Source organism: Anoplolepis gracilipes, chromosome 14, assembly GCF_047496725.1.
Source record: "Anoplolepis gracilipes chromosome 14, ASM4749672v1, whole genome shotgun sequence".
Lineage (NCBI taxonomy): Eukaryota > Metazoa > Arthropoda > Insecta > Hymenoptera > Formicidae > Anoplolepis > Anoplolepis gracilipes.
In genome coordinates, this window is record NC_132983.1 from 10434605 (window position 1) to 10456019 (window position 21415).

At 58.4% G+C, this 21415-nt stretch overlaps 2 protein-coding genes across 2 annotated transcripts; one reads left to right on the plus strand and one right to left on the minus strand.

Annotated features, from left to right (window-relative positions):
• Positions 1–11486: 11486 nt before the first annotated feature.
• Positions 11487–12179, plus strand: LOC140672942 (uncharacterized). The gene has a single exon (XM_072905421.1). The coding sequence runs from the start codon at positions 11487–11489 to the stop codon at positions 12177–12179; it is 693 nt and encodes a 230-aa protein (XP_072761522.1).
• A 5872-nt stretch (positions 12180–18051) lies between these two features.
• Positions 18052–20434, minus strand: LOC140672944 (uncharacterized). The gene is made up of 2 exons (XM_072905422.1): positions 19361–20434; positions 18052–19212 (listed from the first exon to the last, which is right to left on the minus strand). Exons 1-2 carry the CDS (start codon positions 20432–20434, stop codon positions 18052–18054), a joined length of 2235 nt encoding a protein of 744 aa, XP_072761523.1.
• Between the last annotated feature and the right edge of the window lie 981 nt (positions 20435–21415).

Sequence of the window (21415 nt, forward strand, 5' to 3'; positions counted from 1 at the left end):
TCCGGGTGGATTAGAGGCATCTTCAATAGATGCCTCGCGGAGAAGAAATTCCCCCCAATGTGGGAAAGAGCCAAGTTGGTTCTTCTCCACAAGGGCGGTAAGAAGGAGGGTGACCCGTCAACGTACCGGCCGATTTGCCTGCTGGACGAGGTCGGCAAAATATACGAGAGGATTCTCGTTCGCCGACTCGTCCAGCATCTGGCGCGCGATGAGGTCCCTTCCCTTCACGAGGAACAATACGGCTTCCGTGAGGGCAGGTCCACGGTGGACGCCGTACTGCGCGTCAGGGCCCTCACGGAGTCAGCTGTGGAACGCGGGAGGCGTTGGCCGTCGCTTTGGACGTGTTCAACGCCTTTAACCCTCCCGTGGAAGGCAATTGGGGACGCTCTCATCACCCACCGCGTCCCCGAATATTTCGTGAGGGGTATTCGGGCTTAATTCGGTCACCGTAGGCTCGAATACAAGGACCAAGACGGTCAGGGTCACACCCGTCGCGTGTACTGCGGAGTTCCACAGGGCTCGGTGCTGGGCCCGCTGTTGTGGAACCTCGGGTACGACGGGGTCCTCCATACCGCCCTCCCCCTCGACTGTCGGGTCATCGGGTATGCCGACGATACCCTGCTGGTAGCCGAGGGGGACAACTGGGGGGAAGCCCTAAACAGGGCCAACGAAGGGGTGGCAGGCCTCGTGAGGGCCATAAGCCGGACTGGCCTGAGGGTGGCCCCCAGCAAGACCGAGGCGGTTTACTTCTACGACCGCCGGGCCGCTGGGGAGCCTTCCCCCACCTCCCGACTAGATGTGGACGGCACTGTTGTCCTCGTGGGGTTCCAGATTATATACCTGAGGCTCCACATCGACGGCCGATGGAGCTTCGCGGGTCACTTTGACCGCCTGGTCCCGAGAGCGGACAAGGCGGCGGCAGCGATTAGCCGCTTGCTGCCAAATCTCGGAGGGCCGGACGGTCGGGTGCGCCGCGTCTACGCGCACACCGTCCTTAGCATAATAATGTATGCAGCACCGGTGTGGGCGGGCGAGGCGATGGCCACCAGACGCATACAGGACGCGATGCGTTGCGTCCAGCGTAGATTGGCCATTCGTCTCGTCCGAGGCTACAGGACGGTGTCGCACGCGGCGGCCACCATCCTGGCCGGACTCCCCTCCCTGCATATGGTCGCGGATTCATACAGACGTTTATATAACCGGAAATCCGCGGCACGCAGGGGAAGAGTCGCCAAGATCCCGGATACTGGGCACTTGGAAGCTCTAGGAAAAAAAGTCCCTCGAGCAGCAATGGATCGCGTCGCTGCACGAGCGCCCCTCAACATCCGGGGAGAGGACTATATCGGCCGTCCTGCCCTGTCTGGAGGAGTGGCTGGACAGGGCGTGAGGCAACAGTACGTTTAGGATGACACAGGTGCTCTCCGGACATGGGTGTTTCAGAGAGTACCTGCAACGCATCGGACGGGAGGCAAGCGAGGCCTGCCACCATTGCGGCCATGAGAAGGACACCGCGCAACACACCCTTCAGGCATGCCCAGCCTGGAGGGACGAGCGCGATGTCCTAACCCGGACTATCGGGGACGACTTGGCGCTGCCGAGCGTTGTCGTCAAGATGTTCGGAAGCGAGGACAACTGGAAAGCCGTGGCCGCCTTTTGCGAGGCGATCATGGCCCAAAAAGAAAGCGCCGAGAGGGAGCGTAGACCGGGACGGGCGAGAGGAAAAGCTCTTGGCAGGAGACCCCAACTTCCCTTACCACCCGGGCCCCTCTTGCGTCCGGTGACGGTCCGGCTGGTGTGACTTATGCCGCACCCGCCGCCGTCATCGTCGCCACCGGCGACGGCGCACCCATCGACACCCATGGGAGCGCCGCCAAGATGTCAGTAAGTGGAAGGAGGGAGCAGACTGGTTTTGCTCGACCTTCTTCCCCTTACTTCCCCTTCTTTTTTGCCCTCCCTATTTAACCCCCCCCAGGTGAGAGGAGTGTCGAGATTCTAAATCTCGACTCTCCCCCTCCATCCCCCATCGGGAGGAAGAGAAGACATGACGGGAGGAGGTAGTGGCCCTCCCGCCGCAGAATAAAAGTTCGATTTGGAGAGGAGGGGAGTATAGGATATGTTCCTTTCTTCCCTCCTTCCCAGGAAAAATTTCAGTTAAGGAGTGTGGCGAGGAGAGGCTCCTGAAGTATTGCATCGCTAGTTCCAGGAGTCTCCCCTACAATCGCCGAAGATGCCACTTGTGAGGTTTTTAGTGGGTATGCCCTTAAATAGGGAAAGTCCCACATACCCCCCGGATATCCACATTCCGGGGGGATGCGTAATGCATTTTCCTCACGTAAAAAAAAAAAAAAAAAAAAGGTTCCTCCTCGTCGTGCGCCACCTTGTCGTGGTAAGGAGGCTTAACCCTGAAACCCCATGAAACAACCACACGGCTCCGGCCAAATTGGGTGAACCTCCGGGGTGAAAGGGGAACTAAAAGCGCACCGTACCCTTAGTAAGGGTACAAGGGAAGCCCAGCGACTCCCTTAGGAACTGTGCCCACCCTCTTGGGGGTGGTCTAAAGCGCGGACCTAATCGCTGGTAGGGGTAGGCGGCCCTGAGTGCAATCGCCCGGTGGTACGGCACCGTTGGGGGAGGACTGCTCCCCGCCCGTGACACACCGCTGGGTGCTCCTGGCACATGAGGGTTTCCGCGCGTGTGGGTGTTCCCGCCGTGCGGCGTCCCTCGGGGGGATGTGGGTGCTGGCATGGTCTGGCGTCCCACAGTCGTGGGACTCCATCTCGCGTGCAGGCGGCTCAGTGGGTTCTGCCCCTTAGTGCACGCCGCGAGGGAAGCGGACGAGCCAATGGATCTCCGGAACTCCCGGACCCATCGGGCCGGGCCTCTTCCGAGCCGCTCGGACGTTTTCCGAGGACGGGGTCGGGGAGGCGGAGGAGGACCGGCGCGGGCCGCACGGGCATAGCCCGACGTCGCCGAGTCGGCCCGGTCGTCGGAGCCGCTTGGACGTATTCCGAGGCAGGGTTCGACGGCGGGACTGAGCCCGACGGTGCATCGCGACCGTTTCTTTTCCGAAGCGGTGCACCGTCGGGGCCCTCTGATGGGAGGTAACTTTCGTCAAGGGCGCGTGCAAGCTGGTCGCCATGGCGGGTAAGACTGGGCCGGGGAGCGGCGACCCAGTCCCAACCGTCCATGGGGCCTCCCGGGTGGCACCACCCGCTGCGGTATCCCGGAGGTCGGAGGCCGGGAACCCCCGAAAGCTCATGGAGGCGTCAAAACCTCCATGGGTGAGTAACGGGCCGAGGACCAGTGCCGGGGATGTATATCCCCCGGCCCGTGTCGTATGTCACCCCCCCGAGGGAACTTGGGGCCCTGTCGTGGAGTGTTGCCGGTCACGTTTCAGGACACTCTGCGGCAGGTGAGAATATACCCTGGGTGACGGAGCCGCAGCGGGGAGCGGGAACTAACAAGAAATGGAGCCAATAAAAACAAATACGGAGGTGGGCGTAACGAGAGACACTACGAGTCTCACGGGAGGAAGAGGAAGGAGAGCCTAGGTCGGGGCGGCCGTTGGTGTCCCTGTGGTCAGGAAAACTAGGTCGCTGACTGATTTGGAAAAAGCGAACTTAGACCCGGTCTTGAAAAAGATGAGGGCGAGACCGCTCAAAAAGGAGAGCAAGAAAGAAGGAACTGATGAGGTTATCGAGATGGAGGATGATTCCGACGTTGACGGTTTGGGATCGGCCGGCTCGACGAACTCACAGAGTGATACCGGGTCCTTCCTCTTTGAAAAGAGGAAACAAGGTCGCCCGATAACTACGGGCGAGTACGAGGACAAGAAGACTATGGACCGGATCAAACAAGCTCAGGAGGAACTGGCTCTATTCCAATGGGTCTATGACAGGTCTGCTCTGCCAGGGGAAAGAAACAAAACCTGGGGAAAACTGAATCTCAAAAGGAGATCGAGGAGGAACTTAAAAATTCTCCGGCAGCTGATGTCTGCGCAGAGATACTCACTGCAACACAGGCTGTGGAGAAGGTAGCGAAGGTCTCCAAAAACCTCAAAGGAGACTTCGTCAGGCTTCTTGTGAAGCCGTGCTAGTGACCTCTGCCGAGGCAGTTACCCTAGCCAGTAGGGGAAGCATGTCCTCTGACGAAGTAAGGAGGCAATTGGAGGAGACCAAGGCTCAGTTTGGGGCCCTCATTGAGGAAAACACAAAGCTGAGACGGGACGTCGAAAAACTGAAGGGAACGAGCGGTTCCCTTCAGCGCCAGATGGAGGAGCTGACGCGGAGAGAGACCGCGCTTATAGAGGAGAATGCACTCCTAAGGAAAAGAGTAGAAGAAGGTACGCCCATCAGGAGGAAAGAACCTCCCCTGGAGGTGGCTTCAGGTACCCCTACCCCTGCCCCTCGTACGAGGAGCAGAGAGGGTACGGGGGTAGTTAATTACGCGGAAGAAGGCTCCAGCGAAGAGATGGAGACCGAACCGCTCCTGGAGAAAGGAACCCCAGAAACCGATTCGGTGGTTCCCAAACTCATGGGAACAAACACATCTTCCGCGGGATCATACAAAGGGGGGAAGTTCCCAAATATAAAAGGAGAGGTGGGACCTGACAGTTAATGTGTGAGCCGTTCCCACGAGTGGGAAAGGCCCGTGCTACCTCGCCCTTTCAGGCATACGCCACATTTTTACATCCACTGTCTATCGGAACCGCCCCGAGACGGGCGATGGAAAAATCCAGTAGCGCCTGCTGGTTCGTGTGAGCAGGATGGACAGTTTGGCCACGACAAATAAGCCCATCCTTCCTTCCTTAGGGTGACATAAACTCCGCCGGCTGGCATTCGCCACTATCCGACTCCTTCACCCCGCTATCTTATCCGTCGTGCCCACGGGGACCACGGGGAGGCCTGTCCATTTGCATCCCGACCTGGATGAACGCTTCTGACCTTGTCGGGCGAAGGGAATGGTGGGATAGGTGGGCGTAATAAGGTAAGTGGAGTCCTACCTAATTTTATCTAACGCGACGCGAACGCTGCTCGAGAGCGTGGTTGTCCCGAGAAGATTACGGGATCACACCCCCATACCCGAAGGCTCCGACCTCTTCGGTTGAACAACGGACCTACCTAATATATTATCTACGTTTCGTATCCCTTCAGCCAAAGGGATTCGCGGCAAAAATCGGTGAATACGGAAAGGGCCTCTGGGTTTGACACGAAGAAGCGTGCCACATCCGGCCACTGCCATTCACCTTCCGGTACGACGCTTCGCAGTATCTCTCTCTGCGCGTCAAAGAGGGGACATTCCAGCAAGAAGTGCTGGACTGAATCGATTCCACCTCCGCAAATGCACACGTCACTTTCAACGAGACCTAACGACGCGAGTCTTTCTCTGAAATCCCCGTGTCCAGTGAGGACCTGTGTGCTCCAATGATTTATATCTAACGAACGCGCAGCTAGCCTATCTCGCACGTCCCTAAAGAAGGCGAACGTGGTACGACCCTTACTTGAAGAGTTCCATCGGGTCTGCCACATATTTATCGCTTCGTTTTTTATTCCTACGATCGCGGTTTTTCTTTCGGTTCCGGCGGGGATCTCAATATTACCGATCTTGGCGTCTTTTCCCGATCTAACGTTATAACGCGCGGCACCTTCGCGAAGAACTATGTCTACAGGAGTCGCTCCTCCGACGACGCAAAGCGACTCCCACGAGGCCGTGCGGTATGCGCCAGTCATTGAAATTAGGACTCGACGCTGCAAGGCTCTCAGAATTCTAATATCTCTCTCCGTACACAGGTCGGCCCACCCCGCAGCGGCATAAGCCACTGTCGGTGCGAACACGCCCCGGTAGATTGTGGAGAGTGTCCTAAAACGCAGGCCCCAATGGGCTCTCGCTACTCTACCTAACTTTTCGAACAGCGGACCGACTTTGCTGTTTAAATATTCGCAGTGCGATCTGACCTTTAAATTTCTATCCAAATAGACGCCAAGATACCTAACCGTTCGCTTAAATCCTATTTTCGATTCACCGATTTTAATAATTGGCGGTCTGTTATCGAAGTCGACGGTTTTCTTGCTTGTTTTTCGCTTCCTATCCGGTCGTGCTCCTCCCCGTCTACCTATCGGGTTTCTCGCGATCGCGTCGGATTTCAGAATGATGGCTTCAGTTTTACGCTCGGAAATCTGAAGTTTCGCGGACCTACACCATTCTGTTATTATGTTGACTACACGTTGGCCTTCTGTTTCCAGTTCTCTTCGCGAGTTTCCGTTTATGACGACCACGAGGTCGTCCGCGTACGCGGCGAATCTTTCTGGAATCACGTCTTCCAGTAATCTCAATAGGCCATCAAACATGAGGTTCCAGCAGGCCGGGCCCAGAACGGAACCCTGAGGGCACCCCCTCTCGGCCCGCTTGGACACCTCCGCGGAGCTAAGAGAGATTTTTACATTTCGATCGCTGAAGTAACTCCGGAGTACTTCGAAAATATTACGCGGACAATCTCGTTTCTTAAGGCTATCTAACACAAGGGGCCACCAGACATTGTCAAAAGCCCCGGAAATGTCGAAGAGAAGCGCAATGGCGTACCTCCTTTCGGAGGCAGAGACCATCCGTCGCAACTCCACGACAGCCTCCTCCGTCGACCTTCCGGGCATGAACCCGAATTGTCGATCGGAGACCTTCCCCGGTGCCAGTGACGTGTCTAGCAGACGAGCTTTTATAAGCTTCTCGAAAAGTTTTCCTACTACGGAGAGGAGACAAATGGGTCTGTAGGATTTCGGGTCTCTCTCGTCCTTGTCTTCGCCTTTCAGCAGGATTCGGAGTGAACCCTCCTTCCAGACAGAAGGAAAGACGCCCCACTGGAGACACCCGTTGAAAAGCCTAACTAACTGACCGGGGATTATTTTACAGGCCGCCTTGAGTACGGCGACCTCGACTAGATCTAAACCCGGAGCTTTATTGTTCTTAAAAGTCTTCACCGCGCGAGCCATTTCCGCCTCCGTGAAGAAAGAGGCGTCGGCTGTATCGGGAGCGACCCTGCATTCGTTTCTAATTTCACGCTGTTCGAGCGTGTCTTCTATCTCCCGGTCATCTGGGATGTGCACATCCAGGAGGTAACTAGCGGTCTCCCCTAGTGACTTTGTGGAATATTCGCCACACCGGAGTGTGCTTAGCACCCCCTCAACCTGGAGTTTGCTCGCCTGTTGCTTGTAAACGAAGCCCCAGGGCTCCCGGTTGCCGTGCGATGTGACGAACTTCCGCCAGCTTGCGAGTTTCGCCCGCCTCACCCCCCTACAGTACTGCCTTTGTGAAGAACGATACTCCAGCAGCACCCGGAGGTAAGTAGGGTCCTCTCGCCCTCCCTGAAGGGCACGACGCAATCTATATACCTGTTTCTTCATTATAGTTAATTTTTTAGTCCACCACGGGTTGGACTTCCTAAATTTGCGCTTCCTAGGCATTGACGCGACACAGGTCTCCGTGAGCACCACTGTGAGCGTTTCTGCCATTTTCTCTACTTCTATTGTGGAGCACAGATCGATAGCCTCCAGTTGCGATCTTGAAAGATCTGTCAGGGTGACAGAGAACCGTTCCCAGTCGGCCCGACTTGTGTCGAACCTCGTGTTCCCAGCGCCCCGATCGGCACCTGACTCTTTCGGCAATCTCAATCTTATGTCCACGGCCCTGTGGTCACTGGTGGTCCAGTCACACCTTACCTTCCAGTCACAGATGAACTTGTTCATGGAGGGCGACGTCAGGGTTACGTCGATGAATGACGAACCCCTTGTCGTCCAAAAGGTGGGCGGCTGTCCAGCATCGTTGACCACTGACAAGCCAAATGCCCTGATGAGGTCCTCGAATCTGGCACCTCTATCGTCTGTCTCTTGGGGACCCCAGAGTGACGATCGAGCATTGGCGTCTACACCTATAATAAGTCTCTCCCCCCTCAGTGAACGAAGCACCGTTTCGAGGTGGCTGAGGTGCTTCTCAATCTCGTCGCTGTACTGGAAGTAGCACGAGACAACGTAGAAAGAGAAGCTGGGGGCCCGCACTTCCACGCAGACACAATGCGTAGTGCTAAGCTGCGAGACAAAAACCGTATCTAAATTGGGATTGCAGATTACCACTGCTGCCCACGGACGTTGTGAGCGCACTGCGGCAACCCTCATCCCTATGCCTAATCCTACGACTTTGTAACCCGAACCTTGTTTCCCGACGTGTGGTTCCTGCAGTGCTAAGACGTCAAGTCGCTTTTCGACTACGAGTTGACGTACCTCACCCGTTACTACAGCCGAACGTCGCATGTTCAGCTGCAGCATCCTAACACCCGTGGACGCACTACCTAAGCTAGAGCTTATCCTACCTAATTCCTGTGGCGCCGGGCCACTCGCTGTGTGGGGTGGGGTTGGGTCCGCGAATCTAACCGTCTTTCGCACCGTTGTCGCAATGTTCGCGGATCTAAGCGCGGGTCTAATCGCGGGCCTAATCGCGGACTTTTCTATTTCGCGCGCTATTTGTTTTACGCCGGTCTCCGATTCTCGCGCTGAATTGACCGACGCCGACCTGATCGTAGTAATAGAACAGCGCTCTAACACAACGTACGCGGATCTAATCCCGGTTGCTTCGCGATTCACGAACGCGGTTCTAGCGGCAGGAAGGCCGCAATCTCGGGGCTGTGCGCCATCGCGTATTGTGTCACGGGCCCGCCCGCGCACAGCTCGGTGAGGCGCTCTCGAGGAGGCGGAGGCCGCCACCGAGCACGCGGTCGAGCAGACCCGCGACTCAACGACGGAGACACCCCGCGCTTCCCTACTCGCGGCCGCGCCAGACCGGAAGCGGTCGGCCAGGCGGGCACTCTTCCTCACCACGTCAAAGATATTATTAAATTTCATACTGATTCCCACGAGTACGGTGGAAGGGGTGGTCGAGCGACGTAGAGCCACCTTTACGCCGCCAAGCCTAAATACTCCGGGAGGACGGCAGGTATCCCGGAGCGGACCGTTCGCGACCGCGACATTTAACGTCTACGCGATCATGCAGACCCTAAGCACGGTTCCTAACACCTTAGTCTTTAGACTTATGCGGGCCCGACCTCGACGAGAGCGACCGCGACGACAACGACGACCTAACGACCGCCCCAGCCGACGAAGCCACAGACGGCAACATCCGAAACCCGATTGTACCTGAAAGTAAAATTCCTGAAAATGAAGAGAGAATTAGTACACGCTCACAGACACACACACACTCACACGTGGGAGTCACTGGGATCGGGGTGGTCCCCGCCTCTGGCCCGGCGGGTGACTGAGTCACCCATCCAGTCCTTCGGGCGAGGGTCCCGACCGGCTCCCACTTTTCCCCACTGAGGGACGCTTCACGGCAGGAGCACCCACCGCTCCGCACCCTCATCCCGCGGGAGCACCCGCAAAAAATTGGGAGGGAAAAAAAAAAAAAAAAAAAAAAAAAAAAAAAAACGGGGGCCGGCCGTACACCGTCTGAACAACGCACGCAGTGCGCTTGCCACATAAGAGCCATTCGTTCAGCAAGCTGACACCGACTCGTGGCAATGCTGTTTGGGCACGTTGGCTTCACCTTTCGGTTACTAGGCCCCCTCACCACGACAAGGTGTGCCCACGAGGGGGGTGGGACCTGACAAAAGGAAAAGGAAAAACCAAAGAAAGAACAGGAAAAAGGGGGCGGCGAAGAAATTGGAGGTACCGCAACCCCAAGGTAAAAAACCGCCAATCTCCCTCTCGCTCATGGAGGAGGGGGAGATAAGAATTAGGGCCAACCCCGAGGTGGGATGGAATGTGGAGAAAGTCGTGTCCGAGGCCCTTAAGTTATCAAAGAGCGGAAGTATCTCAAGGAGGGAGACCCGATGGTAGAGGTTAGGTACGCCGAAAACCTCGTCTCGGGATCGACCTTTGTGGGAGAAGATCAGGGCCCTTTCAGAGGGCAAAAAGAAAGAGGAGCGGGAACTAAAGCCGCCATAATTAAAGGCGGAGGAGGACCAGTCCCAGGACCGTCGCGGGCAGCCGACAAGGAGCGGCTCACATATGCGGCGGCACTGGAAAAGAAAGGGAAGCTGAGGAGCAAGAAGGAGACCGCATCCCTGGCACCCCCGACAACCAAGATGAAGGGAAAGGAGAAGGGGGAGAAGAAGAGACCACCACCACCTGAACCCCCTGATGGGGGTAAGAAGAGAGCTGGTGCCCCCAGGCCGATAAGGGTCCCCCGCACCGCGGCGATTGTCCTTACATGCCCGGAGGGGCAATACAGCGAAATGGTCCGCCGTGCGAGGGGACAGATCGACCTGACTGAGCTCAACATCACGGAGCTCAGGAACAGGAGGGCCCTGACAGGGGCGATTATATATGAAGTGGGAGGTGAAAGAGCCAGCCAAAAGGCTATGGCTTTTGCCTCCAAACTTAGGAAGGCGTTGGAGGGGGCGGAGGGAGTTAGGGTATCCCTCCCTACCAAGACTGCGGAGCTCCTGTTTCGGGACCTGGACGATGCAGTCCAGGCCTCGGAGGTAAGGGACGCAATCGCGGAAGTCGGTGGATGTGCCCACGGGGACATCAAAGTGGGGACGATACGAAGAGCCTCCAACGGGATGGGCTCGGCGTGGGCCAAATGCCCTGCAGCTGCCGCCAATCTGGTGGCGAAAGCCGGCAGAATAAGGGTTGGGTGGGCCCACGCCAGGGTTGAATTGCTGGAGGAGAGGCCCCTCAAGTGCTTTAAATGCCTGGGTAGGGGACACGTAAAGTCGAAATGCACGGCAACCGTGGAACGAAGATTCGGTTGCTTCCAGTACGGGGAGGAGGGACACCGAGCGGCGGACTGTAGGGCGGCGCCCAGATGTCCCATATGCGCGGATAAAGGGAAGCCGGCAAAACATAGGGCGGGGAGTGCGGCTTGCCCCATTGCGCAGGGTGGTCGAATGACTGGGCGAACTACCGGGGCCCTTAGTGGGGAAACACGCAGGCCTGTAGAGGAGAGCACTGGCCGGAAACCCTCCTCTATAGGGGAAAAAGGATCCTCTACAGGGGAAAAAGGACCCGACGCGGCGAAGAGGGCAGTGGATGGGGGAACTCTCACACCCCGCGGCGCGTCACACCTAGGTCGCAACCGAAGAGAAAGAGAGAAGGGGAAGTGGAGAAAAAAGCTAAAGACCTCAACAATTCCTGCTTCCCCCCAACAAGCAGCTGAAGGAGGGGAGAGAGGAAATGGAGGGAAATGAGGAAACGGAGGATGTCCCCACCATCATAGAAGGGGAGAATACTCTGGAAGGAGTACCCGCCGGAACAGCGACAGCTGGGATGGTGGGCGAGACCGAGGTGAAGAAGGGAAACACAGGGGAGGACGAGGATACAAATCTCCTCACTTCAGATTACCCCCCTGAAGGAGAGGGTACAGGATGAGAAAGGGATCCCGAAAGCCCCTCTTCTTTAAAGGGATCGGAGGCAGGCCCGAGTCAAAATTTAAATAATAAATAAATGGCGGCTCGGGTCCTGCAGGCAAATCTCAACCACGCCCGTCAGGCGCAAGACTTGTTTGTGCACACTCTGGCGGAGCGTGGTTGTGGTTTGGGCATTGCTGCGGAGCCGTACCGGATCCCCGAGCACCCTTCGTGGGTGGGGGACGAGTTGGGCTCCGTAGCGATTACATGGAGGGCGGATGCTCCGGCCTCACTTCCCGCCACACTGGTGGGCAAGGGCAAAGGGTGGGTGGCGGTCAGGTGGGGACCCGTTTTGGTCGTCGGGGTCTACCTGCCGCCTAGTCTGGACCTCTCAGGATTTGCTGAAAGGTTGGACTCCCTTTCCGCTATCATCAGCGGGATTGGAGTGGGGCGGGTGGTAGTCTCGAAAAACTTTAACGCAAAATCGATGACGTGGGGTTCCCCGAGGACGGACCGCCGAGGTGTCGCGGTCAAGGAGTGGGTCGCGACACTGGATTTAAGGCTGCTGAACGAGGGAGGGATAAGCACCTGCGTACGGGAAAGGGGAGAGTCGGTGGTGGACCTTACCTGGGCCTCCCCAGCAACCCTCAACAAGGTGCTAGGGTGGAGGGTGGCCACGGAGGTCGAGACCTTGTCAGATCATAGGTACATAGTCTACGGCCTCGTGGTCACACCCGAGCAGGTGCTCCAGCTTCGACGGCTGAGAGAGACGACCTCTCCTAGGCGCTAGAGCAAAAAGAAAATGAACGAGGACGCCTTTATGGCCTCGATCCTTTCGGCCACGTGGCTGGGGAGAGGAGAATCGGGAGAGGCCGATAGGGACGTAGAGCAGGAAGTCGAGTGGATCCGGGGCGTCATGTCTGATGCATGTGACGCGTCAATGCCCCGGATCAAGGCTGGTCCGCAAGGCCGTAGAGCGGCGTACTGGTGGACCGGGGAGATCGCGGAATTGCGGCGGTCATCGGTCCATCAAAGGAGGAAATACGCCCGGGCCAAGAAGAAGGATAGGCCGGTAGAGGAAGTTAGAGGCCTCTACCAGGCGTACAGAGTGGCCAGGGACGCCCTACGCCTGGAAATAAAAAAAGCGAAAGCTTGGGCGTGGGACGAGTTCCTCTCGCAATTGGAAGAGAACCCTTGGGGACGGCCATACCAAATGGTGCTCGGGAAGCTTCGCAATAGAGGGCCACCGGCTACGGAGACCCTTTCCTCGGAAGCCCTGGACCGGGTGGTCGGAGGGCTTTTTCCCCAGTCTGAGGAGAAGGATACCCCCTCCCCCATCTTTGCGGGGGGAGGACCCGAATGGTCAGAGGAGCTGCCGGTCTCGGGGGAAGAAATGGAGAGGTGCAGGCGGAGACTCCGCGGCACCAAGGCCCCCGGACCCGATGGTCTCCCTAGGAAGACGTGGGCTGGAGCCTTTGAGGTGATGGGTGGGCATCTTGCACACCTATACACGAAGTGCCTCAGACTGGGAGTCTTCCCCGAGATGGAAGAGGGCCAATTTGGTCCTCTTGCACAAGGAAGGCAAGGATATGGAGATCCCCTCGTCGTTCAGGCTCATATGTTTGCTCGACGAGGCTGGCAAAATCCTGGAGAGAATAGTCGCCAATCGCCTCGTCGAGCACCTGGAAAGCATCGGGCCGAACTTGGATGACCGGCAGTACGGCTTCCGCGGTGGAAGATCAACCGTGGACGCAGTACTGAGGATGCGCGCCTTTGCGGAGGCCGCGGTGCGGGAGGGCAGGGTGGCGATCGGCGTGTCTCTTGACATCTCGAACGCCTTTAACACCCTGCCCTGGAGATGTATCCAAAGAGCCATGGCCCGCTTCGGCGTGCCGGGATACCTCCGCCGGATCATCCAATCGTACTTCAGCGACCGCTCCCTGCATTACACCAACAGGGACGCGGTAAAGGTTACGAGACGAGTGGGATGTGGAGTCCCACAGGGGTCGGTCCTCGGGCCACTCCTGTGGAACCTGGCCTTCGACGGGGTGGTAAGGACGGCCATCCCCCCCGGCTGCACGGTCGTCTGCTACGCGGACGAAACGATCGTGTTAGCCGAGAGGGAAAACGGATATCGGCCGTCCTGCCCTGTCTGGAGGAGTGGCTGGACAGGGCGTGGGGTAACAGTACGTTTAGGATGACACAGTTGCTCTCCGGACATGGGTGTTTCAGAGAGTACCTGTACCGCATCGGACGGGAGGCAAGCGAGGCCTACCACCACTGCGGTCACGAGAAGGACACCGCGCAACACACCCTTCAGGCGTGCCCAGCCTGGAGGGACGAGTGCGATGTTCTAACCCGGACTATCGGGGACGACTTGGCGCTGCCGAGCGTCGTCGTCAAGATGCTCGGCAGCGAGGAGAACTGAAGAGGCGTGGCCGCCTTTTGCGAGGCGGTCATGGCCCAGAAAGAAAGCGCCGAGAGGGAGCGTAGACCGGGACGGGTGAGGAGAAGGGCTCCTGGCAGGAGACCCCAAACTCTCCCACCACCCGGGCCCCTCTTGCGTCCGGTGACGGTCCGGCTGGTGCGACTTCCGCCGCACCCGCCGCCGTCATCGTTGCCACCGGCGACGGCGCACCCATCGACACCCATGGGAGCGCCGCCAAGATGACAGTAAGTGGGGGGAGGGAGCAGACTGGTTCTGCTCGACCTTCCCCCCTTTACTTTTCCCTCTTTTTTGCCCTCCCTATTTAACCTTCCTCCCAGATGAGAGGAGGGTCGAGATTCTAAATCTTGACTCTCCCCCACCACTCCCCATCGGGAGGAAGAGAAGACACGACGGGAAGAAGTAGTGGCCCTCCCGCAGAATAAAAGTTCGATTTGGAGAGGAGGGGAGTATAAGATATGTTCCTTTCTCCCCTCCCTCCCAGGAAGAACTCCAGTTAAGGAGTGTGGCGAGGGGAAGCTCCTGAAGTATTGCATCGCTAGTTCAAGGATTGTTTCCACGTGAAACCAACTGCTAAGGTTCTGCTCGCACCCACATTGTAAGGTGAAGAACTACCTTATATCTAGAGGCAGAGTGCCATCGCATGCTGATAGACACCCTGCACCGGGCGCCTCCGTGTTTTGTACAGGGGATAGGCGCACCCCTGTTCGAGCCGTGTGTAGCATCGGGACGGTAATGTCCTTCAACCCACATCGGGCTTCCTAAACCGTGTCCCCGCCTCCGCGTTTTTATACGAGGGGGAAGGCGGACCCTTGTGCGCACCCTGTATAGCATCAGGACTGCGGTCCTTCAACCTACATCGGGCGTCCTGTTAACCGATCCGTCTTTCGAGATTCCTATACAGAGGAAAGAGGACCCCTGTTGCGGTGTTTGGTGACTTTGGGACTCGAATCCAGCCGAAAATTCCTCCATCACCCACCATCAAAACCCGAATCAGGGGTGAGCGGCCCCCTGATGCCTCGCCCTGCTGTCAAGCCAACAGGTCGGGTCCAACCCGAACCCTGCATCGTAGGGTGGCGACTACCCTACAACGACCAAAGCGATGCCGACCAAACCCGCAGTCCCCGAGAAGCCGGCGGATCCCCCGACACCGAGATGGCCCGGAAGCGCGACCGTCCCGGGAGGCTCGTCGGCACCCGTAGGTCCGCCTCCCCCCAAGAAGCCGCGCCCCGACCGCTCGCTTCCCGTCTTGTTGGGATTTGCGACGCGTAAGCCTCACTTCAGGATCGGCACCCGGGGAGCCCGATCAGCATCGGTTGCTTCTCCATCCGATCGGCTCTTCTGAAAAGGACTCCTCCGGAAGAGAGGACGCTCTTCAGGCGGGCGCGCTAAGGTCCTCGCGTAGTGCCTTCGTTACTCCTCAACCCCCGCCCAGCCACTCTCCGGCTTAAGGGCTTTCGCCTTCGGCGTACTATGTGGCGTTCACCATCATTTCCGCCGCGACCGTCGCGTCTGTAGCAGGGACCGATTTGTAAACGTCCAACACCCAGGTATGCATGCCGGTGCTATGCATTCTGCCCGAGCCGAAGTCCAAGAGGAAATCTGGCTAAAGATGCGCTCTTAGCTATCCCTCCACTCCGGTTTTTCGGGGCTTCAGGACAAAGCCTCCCCACCACGTCAAGGTGGCGCATCATCGGGGAAGATCAGGGAGGAACCTTTTTTTTTTTTTTTTTTTACGTGAGGAAAATGCATTACGCATCCCCCCCAAATGTGGGACTCTCCCTATTTAAGGGCATACCCACTAAAAACCTCACAAGTGGCTTCTTTGGCGATTATAGGGGAGACTCCTGGAACTAGCGATGCAATACTTCAGGAGCCTCCCCTCGCCGCACTTTTTAATTGGAGTTCTTTCTGGGAGGGAGGGGAGAAAAGAATATATCTTATACTCCCCTCCTCTCCAAATCAAACTTTGACGCTGCGACGGGAGGGCCACTACCTCCTCCCGTCGTGTCTTCTCATCCCCCCGATGGTGGGGGGAAGGAGTCGAGACTTTGGGGATCTCGACCCTCATTTCATCTGGGGGTTAAAAAGGAGGGCAAAAAAAGGGAGAGGTAAAGAGGGGAAGCGCGAGCAGAACCAGTCTGCTCCCTCCCCCCACTGACTGTCATCTCGGCGGCGCTCCCGTGGGTGTCGGTGGGTGCGCCGTTGCCAATGGCGACGATGACGGCGGCGGGTGCGGCGGAAGTCGCACCAGCCGGACCGTCACCGGACGCAAGAAGGGCCCAGGTGGTGGGGGAGGTTGGGGTCTCCTGCCAGGAGCCCTTCCCCTCGCCCGTCCCGGTCTACGCTCCCTTTCGGCGCTTTCCTTCTGGGCCATGACCGCCTCGCAAAAGGCGGCCACGGCTCTCCAGTTGTCCTCGCTGCCGAGCATCTTGACGACGACGCTCGGCAGCGCCAAGTCGCCCCCGATAGTCCGGGTTAGGACGTCGCGCTCGTCCCTCCAAGCTGGGCATGCTTGGAGGGTGTGTTGCGCGGTGTCCCTCTCGTGACCGCAGTGGTGGCAGGTCTCGCTTGCCTCCCGTCCGATGCGGTGCAGGTACTTTCCGAAACACCCATGTCCGGAGAGCACCTGCGTCATTCTGAATGTACTGTTGCCCCACGCCCTGTCCAGCCACTCCTCCAGACAGGGCAGGACGGCCGATACAGTCCTCTCCCCGGATGTTGGGGGGCGCTCGTGCAGCGACGCGATCCATCGCTGCTCGAGGGACTTTTTCTCCTGGAGCTTCCAAGTGCATAGTATCCTGGCCGAAATCTTGGCGACTCCTCCCCTGCGTGCCGCGGATTTCCGGTCATACAAACGTCTGTATGAATTTGCGACCATATGCAGAGGGGGGAGTCCGGCCAGGATGGTGGCCGCCGCGTGCGACACCGTCCTGTAGCCTCGGACGAGACGAATGGCCAATCTACGCTGGACGCGACGCATCGCGTCCTGTATGCGTCTGATGGCCATCGCCTCGCCCGCCCACACCGGTGCTGCATACATTAGTATGCTAAGGACGGTGTGCGCGTAGACGCGGCGCACCCGACCGTCCGGCCCTCCGAGATTCGGCAGCAAGCGGCTAATCGCTGCCGCCGCCTTCTGTGCTCTCGGGACCAGGCGGTCAAAGTGACCCGCGAAGCTCCATCGGCTGTCGATGTGGAGCCCCAGGTATTTGATCTGGGACCCCACTGGGACAACAGTACCGTCAACATCTAGTCGGGAGGTGGGGGAAGGCTCCCCAGCGGCCCGGCGGTCGTAGAAGTAGACCGCCTCGGTCTTGCTGGGGGCCACCCTCAGGCCAGTCCGGCTTATGGCCCTCACGAGGCCTGCCACCCCTTTGTTGGCCCTGTTTAGGGCTTCCCCCCAGTTGTCCCCCTCGGCTACCAGCAGGGTATCGTCGGCATATCTGATGACCCGGCAGTCGAGGGGGAGGGCGGTATGAAGGACCCCGTCGTACCCGAGGTTCCACAGCAGCGGGCCCAACACCGAGCCCTGTGGGACCCCGCAGTACACGCGACGGGTGTGACCCTGGCCCTCTTGGTCCCTGTATTCGAGCCTACGGTGACCGAAGTAGGCTCGAATTCCCTTCACGAGGTAGTTGGGGACGCGGTGGGTGTTAAGCGCGTCCCCGATTGCCTTCCACGGAAGGGTATTGAAGGCGGTGGACACGTCCAAAGCGACGGCCAACGCCACCCTCCCGCGTTCCACAGCTGACTCCGTGAGAGCCTTGACGCGCAGTACGGCGTCCACCGTGGACCTGCCCTCACGGAAACCGTATTGTTCTTCGTGAAGGGAAGGGACCTCATTGCGCGCCAGATGCTGGACCATTCGGCGAACGAGAATCCTTTCGTATATTTTGCCGACCTCGTCCAGCAGGCAAATTGGCCGGTACGATGACGGGTCACCCTCCTTCTTACCGCCCTTGTGGAGAAGAACCAACTTGGCTCTTCCCCACATTGGGGGGAATTTCTCCTCCGCGAGGCATCTATTAAAGATGCCTCGTAGCCACCCGGATAGGTTTGGCTCCTCCAAGGCGAGCTTCCAGACGCGCCCTGGGATGCCGTTTGGGCCAACGGCCTTGTTGTTCTTGACCCCCCGGACGGCATTCCTCAACTCCTCCTCGGTGATTTCGAGATCCCTGGACCAGGCCTCGGCAGCGCCGGTGTTCGCGCTGCCTCAATCGAGACCTCGAGGATTGGGTTTAGTCGGGAACAGAGTCCCGACTATTTGGTCCAGGGATTTCGAGGGGAGGGTTTCCGTCACGGGAGGCGCCCAGTGACGTAGTTTGTTCGTCACTATCTTGTATGGGCGCCCCCACGGGTCGGCGTCAAGAAACGCGATGAGCTCGTCCCACGATCTCGCCCTGGAGGAGCGAATGGCGACACTCAGCGCCACTCGAGCGGACCGGTAGTCGCTGAGTGCCTCGGTTGTCCAGGCCTCGTCGCCACGGCGCTGGGCGCGTTTGAGGAGTCTCCTTGCCGCGACGGAGGAGCGGCGAAGAGACGCGATTTCCTCCGTCCACCAGTACGCAGCCCGGCGCAAGTGGGGCCTGCTTTTGGGCATGGAGAAGTCGCACGCCTGTGTGATCGAGTCTACCAGGCGCGCGACATTCTCCACCAGGCTCCCCACTCCTTCCTCTGGCGGATGGTGTTGCCAAAGGGTGGCCTGGACGGCCGCCGTCAACCTATCCGGGTCTAACTTTTTAAGGTTCCATCGCGGCGGTGGCGCACCGCCGGTCGGGCTCCCGGGCTGAAGGGTGGTGCAACCGAACTTTATATATCGGTGGTCCGATAGAGTCTCTTGGTCGACCACTCCCCATGAACAATTTAGGCGTGCCGCGGAGGGGGTTATCATAGTGAGATCCACTATAGACGCCCCCCGCAGTAGCCGGTCGCACGTGGGCTCGTTGCCGGTGTTTAGTAGGCATAGCCCGAGAGCCCCTATCCAGTCCAGTAGGGCCTCTCCCTTGGGGGTGGTAAATTGGTCTCCCCAGACTTGCGCTCTGGCGTTAAAGTCACCGGCCACCACCACCTCCTGGGGGAGTATGCTGCGTATGCAGTGCTCCAACTCCCCCAGATACAGCTCAAATTGGGAGAGGCCCCAACTAGGCGGTGCGTAACACGCCACCACCGCGATGGATCCCCATTTCACCGTCACATACCCCCTTCCTGACTTGAGTAAGGAACAGGGGGGGTTGTGGCTGTTTGATCCTCGTATGATTGCGACCGTGCCAGAGCCGTCCACCCTCCAATTAGGATGGTTTGATGGGGATCGGTACGGCTCCGACACGATCGCCAGTCCTATACCACGCTCGGCGATAGTCTGCAGGAGTAAGTCCTGCGCCCGCCGAGCGTGGTTAATGTTTGCCTGTATGAATTTACAGGCCCTCATTGATGTCGGTAGAGAGGGCCTCCGTCGATTCAGACCCCGCACCACGTGGCTGTGGAAGGGGGGCTCCATCCGCGTTCGATGGCGCATTACCCACGGGCTCAATTTCGCCCGGGGTAAGGGTGTCTCCTTTCACGTTACCACGCTTAGGGTCTAAGCGTGGCTTCCTTTGGGGCTTGGGGGAGTCGGAGCAGAGCTCTTTGCCCCCCGCACCCTTCTCGTTTCCTTCCCTGACCGAGTCCGCGCGCCGCTTGCGACACTCCGATGTGTCCATCGGCGCGGGCGCAGACTCGGCTGAAGCCGTTTGGTTCGCTTGTGGGATTTCTCCCACAACGACCTCCATCAGGGACGGAATTGGGCTCTTGTTTTCGATTCCCCCCTTCTCCCCTCCTACCGACGAGGTGGGTTTTTTGGAGGGAGGAATCGATTTGGCCTTCTTCCTGTTGAGTTTTTTCGGGGGGTGACAATTCATGCCCCCCATCCTGTGCCCCGCGGGTGCCCCGAAGTCAACACAGAGTGCGCAGTGCACTTTCTGCTCGGAGCAGGAATTGGCCTTGTGGCCCTCCTTGCCGCAGCGGAAACACATGTTGGCACAGGATCGGTCGCTGCCGCACTGTTGCTGCACATGCCCCTCCTCCATGCACTTAAAGCATCGAAGGGGGAGCCGCGGCAACAGCTCGATGGGTAATTTGTACCACGATATCGGTACCTTTCCCATCTGTGTCAATTTGTTGGCCGCGTCTATTGGACACTGCACCAACACCGTATTGAGGCCGGTGCGGGGGGCCTTCACGAACGCTCCCACTTTGACGTCCGAGAACCCGCACTTACCCTCCCCGGAGATTGCGGCAACAATCTCCGCCCGGGTAATGGAGTCTTCCAGCCCCCGAATGCGGAGGTCGGCCATTTTTTGGGGGCACTTGACTCGCACCCCTTCGTTGTCCCCAGTCACCTCTCTAACACGTTCGGCGAGTTGTCCCGCCTTGCGTACCTTGTCCTCACCGAAAATCTCAAGGATTAAGGCACCGGTGAGACCTTTCCTTATCTTGAGGCTTCCTTCCTTGATTCCCAATTGGTCTAGTTTTACCTCCTTTCTGATGGCGGCCATGTTCTCGCCATATTTCTCTTCTGGGCAGGTTATCATGACCGCCGAGGTTTTGGGAACCTTCATTTTACCGGGTTTCTCTCCCCCCGCTACCTGCCCCCGCTTCTGCTTACCCTGTTCACTGGGCGGTGACTGGGCCGCAGCAACGGGTACAGTTCTGGAGGGGAGGGGAGTCTGTCCTACTTTCTTCTTTCCCTTACGTCCGACCACCACGCTCCACGGAGTTTCCGTGGTCGGAGAGGGGTCATGTCCCGGGGTCTGTCGATTTCTTGTCGAAGGGCCCCGGGCCTAATGGTCCTCCGCCAGAGGGTGGAGCCCCAGAGGGTTCCGCATCCTGGCGAGATTTCTTTCCAGGTATTCTCTCATCAGCAGCGGGTACCGGCAGAGAAGGGGGGGGAGAGATTTTGGAGTGAGCACAAACCTGGCTTTCTCCCTTCTTCTTTCCCTTCTTGGCCGCTTTTTCCTTTTGGCTGCTTTTAGGAACCATTCCCTGCGTCTTGGGCTGAGTTGGCGAGGGGATCTCAGCCTCGGTCTCCTTCCCCATTGGCGGCTGAGTATGTGCGTTCAGGGGAGCAGATTGGACCGCCTCCCCCTGTCCGTTCGTTGCTTCGAAGAATCGCAGCATCCTCTCCCTCAAGTCAACGCCTATTTGTAGGTGCTGATTGAGGGCTTCGTACAGGATTGCAAAGTCGCCCTGGACTGTAGGGCAAGTTACCGGCGGGAGGGGTCGAGGGGATCCACTCAAGAGGGGCCCCTGTGCCTCCGTTACGCTCGCGGCCTGCGGTTCTACCTCCATGCAGGGGTCAACAGCCAGGCCCGGGGACACGCATGCCGGAGATAGTCCGCCCCTCCTCAAGGCGGTCTTCTTTGGGGAGACATTTTGGGGCGTCCTCAGCCTGAGAGAATGCCACTCCCCGCTGTCGGAATCTGAATCCCGGTCAGATTCAATGCGGTTCCGTCCTCTCAGGTTCCTGCCCCCCTTCTCCTTTTCACTTTTTGTGATGCTTCCCTCTTCGATCAGGCGAGTACTGAGCTGGTTCGTCAGCA